This window comes from Monodon monoceros, unplaced genomic scaffold (assembly GCF_005190385.1).
Source record: "Monodon monoceros isolate NGI ecotype Baffin Bay Population unplaced genomic scaffold, NGI_Narwhal_1 Super_Scaffold_5, whole genome shotgun sequence".
NCBI classification, from domain to species: Eukaryota; Metazoa; Chordata; class Mammalia; order Artiodactyla; family Monodontidae; genus Monodon; species Monodon monoceros.
The window spans coordinates 5,728,179-5,742,492 of record NW_021703782.1 but is presented as its reverse complement, the minus strand read 5'-3'; the positions used below and the strand labels follow the sequence as shown (position 1 = coordinate 5,742,492).

General features: G+C 41.1%; 1 protein-coding gene across 1 annotated transcript in view; it reads right to left on the bottom strand.

Moving 5' to 3' along the window:
- Positions 1–136, bottom strand: part of SAP30 (Sin3A associated protein 30) — a 6,291-nt gene extending 6,155 nt beyond the window's left edge. Inside the window, exon 1 of the mRNA XM_029202079.1 lies at positions 5–136. Coding sequence (XP_029057912.1) covers positions 5–136 — 132 coding nt within the window. The remainder of the gene's footprint in view (positions 1–4) is intronic.
- Positions 137–14,314: the final 14,178 nt, after the last annotated feature.

Here is a 14,314-nt window from a genome sequence, read left to right as displayed (position 1 = left end):
CGGCCCCGGCGCCCGCTCCGGCCCCGTTCCCGGCCGAGGCGGCGGCGGCGGCGGCAGCAGCGGCGACCACGGCGGCCACGGCGGCGGCGGCCGCGTCCCCGCCGCGGCTCATGTCTTCGGGCGTGAAGCCGTTCATGTCCCCGCGCTCGCGGCGACGCGCTGACAGAAGCCCCGCTCGCCGCGCCGCTCGCCTCTCGGGAGACGTCGGGGTCTAGGCTGTCCCTCAGGCACCTGCCCGGCGGCGGCTACTCACTCTGCGCCCGCGGCCTCCGGACAACACCGCGGGCCCCCGGCCTGCCGGTGTCTGCTGGCGCCGGGACAGTGGACGGGGCTTGGGGTCGGGAACCAAAATCTGGCGTCGCCTGGAGCCGGGACGCCGCTCACTGTCACATGGAGGAGACTACTCAGCAGTTGGACCACTCCGCCTCCGCCTCCCTCCGGCCCTCGAGCTGCGCGAGCGTGTTGCGCCCTTGCCCGTCCCGCCCCTTCCACTCTGTCGCATGGCACCACGGGAATTGTAGTTTTCTTCCGGGGAGCCAACCTGAGCTCCAATCTGACCCAGCGCTTCGCGGTTTAGGGGAACTACTTATCCCAGCATTCATGGCGCGGAGGCGGGTCGGGCCTTTTTTTTTTTTTTTTTTTTGGTGAAACACAGGGAAAACAGGGGCGTGTGGTTGAGGTTGCGAGGTTTTCTGGCTTCTGGTCTCTCCCGGGAAGTTGGGCTGTGTTTAGCTTCTGAATTTTGCAGAGCTGGCATTCTATACGAAGAGGTCACTCAACTCCTGAGGCGAAGCACAAAACGCGGGGGCGCGGGAGTAGGAGGGAAGGGGAGGGAGCTTGTGGGAAAACAGTTTCGGGCTGTTTTCGTATCTGGAAAAAGTTTTTGGTATGACTACGTTTTTGTGGGAAACCCAGACCGAGGAGAACGGGCGCCCTGGCGTTTCTCGGGTCCCGGAGGTCCCGCAGCTAACACCACGGGATCTGATAGCAGTTCCGCCGACTGACGCCCCAGACTGTCTGTGAGGGCGCCTGCCGGGGGGAAACGCGCGTCCCGACCTCGGCGCCAGGATGGGGCCGATGTCGAACTGCAGGCCGCCTCCAGATCCTCGCATTGTCCCTGCGAGGAACGCGCTGGCTTGCGGGGCGCACACTGCCGCTTCTTGAGGTGGAGCTGCTGACAAGTGGACTTAACCGGGCTGCTTTTCGCTTCCACCCCCTGCCTCTCCGCTTTCTCCTCGAGGGAACTGGGAGCCGGTCTAATAGCATTTAAAAGGGACGTGTAGCCCCTCCGAGTCTCGGTCAGCCTGGGGCTCCCGGAGCCCGAAGGCGCGCGCCCGAGCGAGAGCGCAGGGGAAGCGCAGCTCCGGGATCGTCGTCGGCGCGCGCGTGTCTGTGTACGTGTCTGTGTGCGCGCGCGTGTGCATGTGTACGTGTGGGTGCGTGCGTGTGGAGGGCGGGGTGGAAGGTTGGGAGAGGCTAGTACGAAAGCTGCGCCTTTGCTAATTGCAGCGCGTCATTATTTATCAGTACGTATATCTTGTTTAACTATCCCATTGTTTAAACAAAGATAGAAAGCAGTAGGGTTTTTTTTAAAGTTCTTTTATATTTACTGAGTAAACTTACTGATAGATGAATTTTTAAAAATGTAAACTGTCATCTGCCCTGAAATTCAGTGCCATTCAGTCCATCTGTGCACTTATGTTTTAGGATATAGCAAAGGAAGAAAAAAAAATGTAGTGGGCAAAAGAAAGATGCTGAATGGTGAGTATTTGTGTTATCTTTTCAAGCTGCACTGCCCAACAGTGTGTCTGCTAGCCTTATGTGGATATTAGCACTCGAAATGTGGTTATTGTGACTGAAAAACTGAACTGTTAATTTTAATTCATTTAAATTTTTAAAACTGATTTCAGTTATTGGAAAACTTTTAAATATGTTTGGAACAACTTGGATAGGAATCTATTTTTTCAACTTAAATTTTATGAAAACTAAATTTAGCATCTGAACTGTGATGTGCCGTTATGTATAAACTACCAGCAGGATTTCAAAGACTTAGTACCAGACTTTTTTTTAAAGAATATTGATTAGCTTAGTAACATTTTTTATATTGATTACATGTTCAAATGATTATATTTTGGCTATACTGGGTTAAATAAAACATTAAAATTTACCTGTTCCCATTTTTCAAAATGTGCCTACTATAACATTTAAAACTACACGTGTGGCTCACATTATATGTGTATTTAGATATTGTTGGCTTAAAGTATTAAAACGCAGAATAATACTATCTATTGTTTATAGATGTATTTTCTTAAATAGTAAAAATGAGACTATATCGATAGAATGGACACACACCAGCTTCAAGGTGGTGGTCATATCTTAGGAGAGAGGCCAATGGATGGTATCTGGGAATGGCTAAAAGGTGGTTTCCATTAGTAAGTTTTTATTTGTTAAAAACAGTCTAAAGCAAACATGATATTGGGATGTTGGATTTTCATATTTTTTGTAATTTTATATAATTTAAAATAATTTATAATATTGTTTGGTTCTTGCCCTTAAAAGTTTATAGTCTACCTTCTGCAAATGTGATCAAATCAGTTCATGTATGGTATAGTTATATATCAATTTCATATGAATTTTACTAAAGTGACGAATTGTGGCTATGCTTCCTTTACAGACAATACAGTAATTTTAGAAGTTTCAGTCACTCATTTATTGCATGCTAGGATCTTTTCTAGGCTCAGGGGATACAAAAATAATTGGGAGAGGGTCCTAGCCATTTTGGAGCTCACAGTCTAATAGGGGAGACAGGTAGCTTAACAAGCACATGATACATGCTATAGACTGAATGTTTGTGTCCCCACAAAATTCATATGTTGAAACCTAATCCTCATGTGATAATATTTGAAGGTAGGGTCTTTGGGAGGTGATTAGGCCATGAGGGTGGAGCCCTCAGGAATGGAATTAGTGCCCTCAGAAAAGAGGCTCTAGAGAGCAACCTCACTCCTCCTGGCATCCATGGGAGAAGACGCCCATCTATCAACCAGAGAGTGGACACTCACCAGCCATGAACCGGTCAGCACCTTGATCTTGAACTTCCCACCCTCCAGAACTGTAAGAAATAAATTTCTTTTGTTTATAAGCCACCTACTCTATGGTATTTATTTTTTATAGTAGCCTAGACAGACTAAGACACATACCTCAATAAAATTAGAGGAAAAGTACAGACTTAGCACACAGAAGGAAATGATTCACCTCTGAGAAGTAGAAAACATTCCTGGAGTAGGTGACATGTAAATTTGAGATTTAAAGTATCTCTTCAGTGAATCTGTCCTCCCTACAAAGAAATTTTCTTAACAACCATGGATCATTGTTTATGTCTAAAACTCCTCATATTCAGGGCAGGTAATAATTTCTTGCTCTAAGTATAATTCACAGTCAAGGTTGGAATCAGGTTTTGGGGAGCTTCAAGTTTATATAATCTGAGGGGTCTTCTTTAAGAAAAATATACAGAATTATGAATGTAAAATTAGATACAAGCCTTTTAAGGGACTCTGAACCTTACATCCATTAGCTTCATGGTAAATTTACGTCACAATAGACAATATGGAAAATGATTTATGAAACCTAAATTATAAGAGTGTTTTTGACATCATCAAAATATTCTTTGCTTTCTGAAAGGGTTCAAAATATTCTTTGAAAAGCATTTTCCCCTGCCTTTCTTCCCTCTAAAGCTTTTAATATGATTGAACTTTTCTGGTTTTATTGCAAAATAAGCAATTAAATAAATTAATTTCAAAATATGCAAATTAGTACATAATCTTCACATGAACATGATGGTAAATTCAAATAATACAAAAAGTTTCAATATGAAAAATAAAAGCCTATTTCCTCTCATCTCCCCAAATCTGTGTCCCTAAAAGCAACCAATGTTAACAAGTTCTGTGTTTCCTTCTAGAAAAACAATTATATGCATATACCAGTATATACATGTCTATACATGAATAATTCTATTTTATTGCAGCTAAGGATCATGCTGTTTTATACCATGCTTTCTTTTACCTAGTTTAAAATACAGCAAGCACACCAAAAAAGTGCACAAAACATAAATGTCCAATTTAAGCAGTTTTGGTAAAACAAGCATCTATATAACTACTACCCAGGTCAAGAAATAGAACATTGTCAACAGGGCCAGCTTCCTGGGCATGCAAACAGCGCAGAGGCACAGGGCAGAGGCTCAGAAGCCCACCCCTTCCGACCCCTTACTCTCTCCACTCTGCTTGTGGTTCAGTGCTCATCATCATCATGAAATTCTTAACCATTCATCTTTGAATTTCTGGGTTCTGGCGGATCTCTCCTTGCCCATCTCTGCACTGGCCTGAGCACTCCGAGCTGACGCAGGGAGTGACCAGTGTGGTGCGCAGCCCCTCCCTCTCCCCGCCCCGCGCTGAGTTGGGGGTCAGGCCGCGGCTGCCTGTGAGGGTCTGCCTTTGACCAAAAAGAATCGCTATACCCAAGGGAGAGCGACGTTAAATAGCAAATTAGAAAACACCGTGACAGGTCGAGAGAGAGAGACGACGGAAGAAAGAAAGAAGATTTTTGCATTGGGTCCCACCAGTTGTGCCGCTGGCCTTGATTGACAACCCTGAGTGACCGCATGTGCTCCTCCTCCATCTAACCCCTCACCGGCCAGCAGCAGCTATCCTGATTTCTGGTATTCACTACCTGCCTTTTCTTTATAAATTTACCGCACAATTATGAACTCTAAAAAGACATTTTAGTTTTTTGTGTGTTTTTGAACTTTTTTTAAGTGGAATCGTGTACTTTGTTATTGTTTTCTCTGGCTTCTTCACTGTCTTGAAGATATGCTTGTACCTCGCTTAACTAGCTCTTTTCATTGTGGATGAATAAAATACACTTTATTTAACCATTTTATTGTTGATGGACATAGGGGTTGTTTCCAGTTTAGGGATATTAAAAGCAACCTTGCCATGATCATTCTTGTACATGTGCCCTGATACCTCTGTGCTTACAGTTTAATAGGACAGGTATTTAGGAACAGAATTGCTGAGTCATAGAGTATGCATAGCTGCAACTTTACTGGGTACTTACAAACTTTGACACTTCCACAAGCCTTTTTTTTTTTTTTTTTAAACGATCCAGTGGATTTGTCTGTTATCTCGCGATTTTACACTGAGTGTTCCTGATTACTAATGAGGTTATATGTTAATTGGTCTTTGGGCTTTCCTCCTTGGAAGCTTCTGTTTAGGACTTCAGCTGTTCTATTGGGTTTGTGACTTTTTCTATTGATTTGTAGTTCTTTATATATTCTGAATAAGAGCCATTTCTCGAAGTTATGTATTGCAAATATCTTTCCTACTCTATCACTTGCCTTTTGACTGTGGTGGCGACTTTAGGTTAAAGTCTTTTAATTTTTTTTTTAATATTTATTTATTTAATTTGGTGGCACCAGGTGTTAGTTGCGGCACTCGGGCTCCTTAGTTGTGGCATGCGAACTCTTAGTTGCAGCATGCATGTGGGATCTAGTTCCCTGACCAGGGATCGAACCCCGGCCCGCTGCATCGGGAGTGCAGAGTCCTAACCATTGCACCACCAGGGAAGTCCCTAAAGTCTTTTACTGTGGAAAAAAATATATCAATCTTTTCTTTTATGACTGGTCATTTTTGTGACTTAATAGTTCCTTAGTATCTTAGTACCTTCAAAATCATGAAGATACTTTTCTATATTACCTTCTCACCAGAGTGTTTTTATCAATTTCATTAGACCTTTCAAAGGACTGATTTTAGTTTTGTTCATGGTTTCTATGGTATTTTTTTCTATATCAGTTCTTCTCTTTTATTATTTCCTTCTACTTTGTTTATTTTGCTATTCTTTTACTAATTTCTTTACAAATATGTTCATTAGAAGGTATACGTTTCCCTATGAATACTATTTTGTCTACATCCCACACATCATAATATTATCTAAATTCCTTCATGATTATTTTTGATGCCTAAATTATTTGAATGGAGATGTCTTAATTTCCAAACATATACAGATGGTCTCGTATCTCTAAATCCACTAAAATTTAATGAGGTTTGCTTTTTAACCAATATGGTTGATTTTTTAAAATATTCTGTATGTACTTGAAAACAATTTATATTGTGCTGTTAGGTCAGTGTTCTATTTATGCCCATTGGGTATTATTAAATGGACTATTCAGTCTTATGTATCCTTACAGACTTTTTGTCTCCTTGTTCCAACTAATTACTAAATTAAAATGTCCCACTTAGCTTGTAGATTTATTTCTCTTCTTAGTTCTGTCAATTTTTCCTCTGCATATGTTAAGACCATATTATTTATACAAATTAAAAACTGTTATGTAAACCCAGAACTGAACATTTTAACATTCTGTAGTGACCTTCATAATCTCTGTAATGATTTTAGCCTTAAATTCTATTTTGTCTGGTTGCTATCAATATAGTTACAACACCCGTCTTTTACTTAGTGTTTGCATGATATATTTTTCCATCTTTTTATTTTCAGCCTTTCTGTATCCTGATGTCTTAGATATGTTTCTAAAACATGTGGTTTTGCATATTTTCTTTTTAAATCTGGCCTGATAATCTTTGTGTTTAACTAGGGCATTTACTAGGGTTTTAACTAGTCTATTTACAGTTATGTAATTACTAATATATTTCAATATATTTAAACCCAAACATGTTAATCCTTCACTTTTTGTGCTTTATATTTGTTGTGCCTACTCTACATTTTTATTCTCCTTTTTTTGCTTTCTTTTGGATTTCTTTTTATAATCCCATTTCCCCCCAATTAGTTTGGAAATTATACACTCTTTTTCTATTCTTTTGACCCTAAAACTTATAATATGTTTTCTTTACTTTTTTTAGCCCAGTATTAATCTTTACTTTGCCCTCTTTCTAGAAAATGCAAAGTTCCTTTCAGAATCACTTTTTTTTTTTCTGGCTTCTTTTAAAAATTTTTTTCTCTCTTTGATTTTCTATGGTTTCACATAAAGTAAAATGCCTTTTATTTTTTTTAATCCTGCTTGTACTTCACTGGGCTTCTTATAGATTAACATCTTTAATCAATTCTCAGAAATTTTCAGCCATTATCTCTTCACATATTGTCTGGGTCCTTATTCTCTCACTCATTTCTGGGACTCCAGTTTGATATATATATTAGGCCATCCCAGTGTATCCTCCATGTCTCTTGCTCTATCTTCAATATTTTTTATTTTTAATTTTGTCTCTCCTTCCCTCATTTGGGATGTTTCTTTTAACCTATCTTCCAGTCAGTCATTCTCTATTTAGGTGTGCCTAATCTGCTCTAAAATTTACCCATAGTTTTTTATACCTTTAACTATTCTATTTTCTAGTTTTATAATTCCCATTTGGTTATTTTTCAAATCTTAAATGTCACTTTTTATGATTTCCAGTTCCTTGACAAAATTTATAAGCTTGACTTATTTCCATGAACGTAACAAGCATAGTGGTATAAAGACTATGTTTGTTATCAAGTCTTTTTGTCTGTTGTTTCTGTTGGTACTGGCTAATTCTTGACCCTTCTTTCATCCCATTATCTTTGATTGTTTTCTATTCATTTTATTTGAAAACTTAATTATGGAAATAATTTGAGGCATTGGATCATGTTCTGTTCTTCCAAAGAGGAGTTTCATTGCCTTCTTTCAGGTCGTTAAGGGTTCCAATAGTCCTGAACCCATGCTTGAGGATTTCTGAGTCAAACAAATGATTATAGTCCATATCCCCACTTTTGGCCTATGCTTCTTGGGGGTCCTGTCACAGAGTGGGGGATATTTCACTAGGGTTACCCTCCTTAATGTGTACTGGACTCACGCCTAGATCCAAGTGACTGCCAAATGCTCAGCTTTTTTCTCACCTTTCTTAAGTTGCTTGTTTATGACTAGTACTGTTTATGTTAAAACAAGATCTGCAACCTAATAGTGTTCGGAGTCTAACATCTTGGTCAGCCCATCTCTGCTGCTTCCACCATGATTTTCTTCTCACTAGAATGTGAGGCATACAAAATGCAGAGGTAGTTCCCAGGTAATGCTGGAGCTTGCTCTACAAATACAAAACTATCTGTGGCTGACTACCAATTTGGAATGGTATTAATCTTCAAAAATAAGTTGAACGTAGCTTTAAATCCCCAGGATCAAAACAAGAATTCTTGGGACATCTCATCCATTATCCAACTAGATTATGATAAGATCCAATAAGACCTTCTTAAACATTCCCATACAATGCTCTAGTTTCCTGGGTTCAGGAGAAACATTTTACTAACAGTTTTCTTTTTAGCATATCAAAATAAAATGCTGCTTCTCTCTGAGCCTCTTGCATTAAAATTTTTAAATCTAAACTGTAGGCCTTATATGATTTTCCATTAAACTACTTTGTCACATTATCTTCTAGACATAGCCTTAATGTCATAGTAGGTGTGAACATCTATATAATTGGCTCTAATTAGGCTGGTGATAACCAGAACATTCTTGTTCATTATCTAAAGCCAATAATCATAGTACTTTCAGAGAATTTCTTCATTTCTTTTGAGAACATGGGAGAAAAATTAATTATATCATCAATCTATAAGAACATGGGGTCTGCTTAGTTCTTAAACCTCTTATTCCTTTTCTTGAAATCTATCCACAGCAACAAGGAGAATGAAAATAAGTTCATGGAAACTGAATTTTCAGCAAACAGCTGACTAACAAAACCACAAGGCTCCAAAATTACATGTGAACACTGTAGTAGGCAACTGAGACCAGAAGCACAGTGCAGCAAGTGTACGTAGGAATTCAAGAAAACACTTTGGGAGAGATATGAGATTGAATAGGGTCCAAATACCCAAGAGGGAGAGAGAGAGGATAGAAAGTGCCTAATCAGAGATAGCAGATCTTAGAAAGCACCAGTAAAATAACTTTCTAAAAGTGATAATATTATTTTGGAAGGCAAAGCCTCAGTCCCTGCAGCCTGTGAATGAATCAGGAAACTGAGAACTGTGCAGAAGCTTTTCAGAGCCAGGTTAGGTACTGAGAGGCAGAGGAAATGTGATTTCACAGAGTTGCCATCTTTTAAGGAAGTAAGTCTTTTGCTATAGCAATGGAGGAGAGAGCCCACGAATGATTAGTTCTGTAAAGCTATCCTGGCCCTTCTTTCCACCTCCTGATAATAGTCTATGAAAATTCAACTCTTCCAAATATGAGGATTATGAAAATCATATGCACAACAGCTACTCAAAAATACAGTAAGAAAACTGTGAAACAGAATAAAACGATTTTCTTACAGAAGATGAAAATTTACTGGGAAATTGTTACCATAAAACAAATGAAATTTATAACTCAACATGAATTTGAAAAACTTAATGCAACAATCCTAGCTCTGAAGTAACATCACAAAGAAGTAATAAACATAAGACTCAGGTAGCTGGGAGCCAGACAATAGGTTATTAATGCCTACTTTTTATAAGAATATAATCAGAGAATTGAGTATTTTGACCTTTTGGGGATGTGTAGTAAAGAATTAACCTGGACTTCTCTGGTGGCGCAGTGGTTAAGAATCTGTTTGCCAATGCAGGGGACACGGGTTCGATCCCTGGTCCAGGAAGATCCCACATTTCGTGGAGCAACTAAGCCCGTGCACCACAACTACTGAGCCAGCGCTCCAGAGCCTGCAAGCCACAACTACTGAGCCCACGTGCTGCAACTACTGAAGCCTGCGTGCCTAGAGCCCGTGCTCTGCAACAAGGGAAGCCACTGAAATGAGAAGCCCGCGCACTGCAACAAAGAGTAGCCCCTGCTCACTGCAACTAGAGAAGGCCTGCGTGCAGCAACAAAGACCCAATGCCGCCAAAAAGAAATAAGTAAATAAATAAATTTATTAAAAAAAAAAGAATTAACCTTACTGGTCTGGTCTTTGCCCTCATGTCCTGGGAGGTAATCTCTAGGAAGAGTAGGTTTGTTTACCTGGGGGCCTTGGGCCACACGGTATCCTCTCTACATCCAGAGGGGATGGAGACTAAAAATCAGCCATGAGGGCTGTCAACCATGTCTACATAACTGAGTCCCAATAAAAGCTCTGGAAACCAAGACTCAGATAAGCTTCCCTAGTTGGCAATATTCTGTGTGTGTCATTGCACAGTTTCTGGGAAAGTAATGCTGTCCGTGACTCCACTGGGACAGGACAACTGGAAGCTGCACATTTGGACTTTTTCTGGACTCTGCCCTGTGCACCAATTCCTTTGGTTGATTTTAGTCTGTATCCCTTTGCTGTAATAAGCCATAAGTGTGAATAGAACCACTTACGGTGAGTTCACTGCATCCTTCAAATATATTATCAAACCTAACAGGGTTCTTGGAAACTGTGAACTCTGAAGCTGGTGTCAGATGTGAGGGTGGTCTCTTATGGACCGCTTCCCTAACCGTGCAGGAAATTTTTGAAGTTTTGCCACAAAGTATATAATCATATTTTTAAGTCATGCCTACTGATAGGATATATTTTGTTTGTTCACAACAGACTCCTATGAGAGGTTGTGTGGACTATTTGTGTGTTTCTGTGAATTTTTGATTATAATACCAATAGTTCTTGCTACATTTGTTTTAATGCTGTGTTACCTTTAATGTGGGTGCTATATATGGTTCATAAAAGGCCTCTTTTTGTTTAAAAAAAAGAATGAGGGTAAATTAGATACTGTTCTGATAAGCAAACATAAATAAATAAAGTCCTTTTTTTTTTTTGCCATTGGCACCTTCTCAGTCCCACTAGAGAAAGTGTCACTCCTATATCTAGCAACAGTGCCTTCAGGGTGTGGCTACAATGAGGAATTAACAGTTTTCAGTTACTCTTCTATTCATATCCTATGTTCTGTCACTTTAGCCACTTTCAATTCTCTTGAAAACCTTCCTTCTCATCTGCTTGGCAAAACTCAGCTCTTGTTCAGTCCAGGCCTAGTGACCACTCTTCCTCCACAGTGTTTCACTGCAGGTCCTACTGCCCATCCCTAGCGAGTACTGAATTGTTAGTACTCAAGAGTATTGAAATGTCTCTGGCCTCCCATTCCACCATCTATCTCCTCATTTTCACCCAAAGACCAACCTGCTATTTAACAAGAAAATTGATACTAATAGACAGAAATTTGTTACCTGTGCTTACCAACAAATCTGTATTCTAACAAAACTTGGCTTCTTTGGTGGAAGAGAGAAGAATCCTTTTATTTGTGTCCTAGATGTTATTACCTCTCACCTCCCTAAGTGTTTTGTCCCATTAGTTATCTTCCCCTCCATCCTACATCTTCAGTCTTTTCCTACAACCTGCAAGTTGCTCAAGTTTCTTGCATGTTAAAACAACACCCCATACAAGCCAATCCTCCCCTTAACTCTAAGAGGCAGTCTAGATATTTATCTAAGCTCCCTCACTGCCTTAATAGTCAAGCTCCTTAGAAGGGTAGTGAGCATTTATCTTCAGTTCTACACCTCCCAGTATGTCCTATGCTTGAAACACTTCTTCCATTCTCTCCCCACCCCGCTGTTTCCCATCACCTACAGGATAAAGTCTGAGCCCTTCCAAAGTTGGCCCCTGCCTAGCCTTTTTCTACCACTTCTCGCCTTGCACTCCACACTTCTGCATTACTGAGCCACCCAGAACACACCACGCTGTCAAAAGCATCTGTGCTTTTGCGTGTGCTATTTCCTTCTTTGGCAACGGTCATCCCTTGCTTTTATGCCATCCATCTATTCATCCTTCAAGCACTATGCTGGAGTCATCTTATCTCTGAAACCAGCCTCTTAGAAATTCGATGGAACCAAGTAGATAGTACCGGTACTCCTCATCTGAATCTTGAATCTATTTATAAAGAAGACCAAAAAATAGGACTGGTAGAGAACCATAGGATCTCCTTTATTACTGATAAAGCTAATATTGGGGAATGCAGTCCCCCTCTGTAGGCAATAACAATGAACTGGTCAAATCACAGGTGAGCTGGAAAACCACAGACTGCCTTTCCTTTGCCACGTGGCAGAGAACAGAGCAGAATGTGTGCAGTCTGAGGCAGGCTGACTCCCAAGACGGATGGAGGAGGGGCTGGAAGAGGAATACCCAGTTTCTTTCCGACTCACCAGATAAGTCATCCCACTTCCTCAGGGCAGGAGTGAGTGAGGGAACTGAGTGAGGTAAGGAATCATTTCCCCTCCCCTACTGGCCATTCTGTGGGTTTCCTTCTGTTGGTCCACCGTGCTTAGACCTTAAGCCCAGAGTCCTCTGGGCATGGGGTTGTCCTCTTCGGGAGGAGCTCAGCATTCAACCAGGGTAATTTTGCTCCCACTTTCAGAAGTCTGTCCCCCTCTCAATACTCATCACCACCCCTTTGTGATTTCTCCTAGATCACAAAGTGTGTGGTGTAGGTCACAGAAGGCTCTGAAATGGTTCAAAACATGACATTAATCCAATCCCTTCCAAGGTCTATTCTGTGCCCAAGGCTGAAAATTCACTCTCTCTTCTATTTCCTACCTCGAATTCTATCTAGGCACGTTGTGACCATAGTAAGCAGAGACTCTTTACTGACTTAAAATTAAAACATAAAGATACTTCAATAATAAAACCACATTTGAATATAAACAACCTCCCATTGTCAAGTTCCCAAAGAAAAATTAAATTCCCTGCAAGTCAAGCCCCAGTCTTTAAGAAGTGCTTCCCTAATTGTCCTTACAAAGTCAATCTATGCCCTTAGAAACTGCATCTCAGTTCTCTAGATCCTGATTCCTTTTGGGGAGTCATTCCAGTCTGCCCCTTTGAGATCTTGCCTTTCTTCCTCTGTCAGATTTCTTTGGGCCACAGTCATTTTCTGATCTAATAACAGTGAAGGTGTTTCCCCATTTTATAAAGTTTTAAGAACACTTAGATCCAAGTGCATCTCCATTTCTCTCTTACTTGTCTATCCTGGAATTCAAGATCTCATTTTTCCATTTTGCATCTTCCTAGTCTGTTCCCCCAGAAGCTGTCTCTCCAGGAGGTCAGATAGTCTCCTAAGGAAACCTCTCTCTTCCTCCAGTGCAATCAGCCCATCTTCCTTATTTTTTAAAAAAATTTATTTATTTATTTTTGGCTGTGTTGGGTCTTCGTTGTTGTGCACAGGCCTCTTCTAGTTGCGGCGAGTGGGGGCTACTCTTCGTTGTGGTGCGCGGGCTTCTCATTGCGGTGGCTTCTCCTGTTGTGGAGCACAGGCTCTAGGCGCACGTACTTCAGTAGTGGCACGCAGGCTTCAGTAGTTGTGGCTTGTGGGCTCTAGAGAACGGGCTCAGTAGTTGTGGCGCACGGGCTTAGCTGCTCCGCGGCATGTGGGATCTTCCCGGACCAGGGCTCGAACCCGTGTCCCCTGCACTGGCAGGCAGATTCTTAACCACTGCACCACCAGGGAAGTCCCCCATCTTCCTTATTTTGTCTCTATACTATTATTACTGTTAAGAAGACAAGACTGACGCATACTTTTCAAGCCACCCTAGCTTCTCCTTGACTTTCTAAGCACATCTGATTCCTAGAGACAATATTCTAAGCACAGTCTTCTAAACTCCCTTTTTAACCTTTGGATTTGTAATCATCTCATTGAGTTATTTTTCTAACTCCAACTCAAAAAGATGGCATAGTCTTTATAATAAGAACTCCCATTATTTATTAATATAAGTCCTCTCCCTTCCTATAAATGAAGCTACAATTTGACTGTAGCATGGCAGATAAAGCCATGGTCAGAACAAATGGAGTCAAAGAATTAAAGTCAACCTAGTAGGTAATGAGTGACTCTCAAGAGCCTGTGGACAAGCCACATGAATCCAGGAGGTTAGTACTGAATAGTTTCCTCCTTTGACCCTGTAGGTAGACAAAAATAAAATACAAATGGGTAGGATTTAGATATGCCTATCCACATTGTCTAACTAGGCCTGGCAGTGACAATTTGAAGCTAGAAGTTCAAACATAAGTCCTTTATAACACACATGAAACTTGGGTGCAGGATATGTCCTTGACTGTAGACCTAGCTGAAAAAATACAGTATAAGCAGCAAATAATTGACTGCCTCTCATGTCTGATGGGTCGGTATAGGGGAAGACTCTTTCGCCTACAATCATGTCCTTGTTTATTAGGGTTTCCACAGGCTGTAGAAATCAGCTGAATTGTGGGGGCCTGCACATCCACAAGTGGGCAAAGGTGCTGCTGTCTGCTAAGACTCCTGTCTGCTAAGGTCCTCTTGGCCTTCCCTTTACTGAGGCCTCTGAAGGTCTTATAAGTTTGCTGAG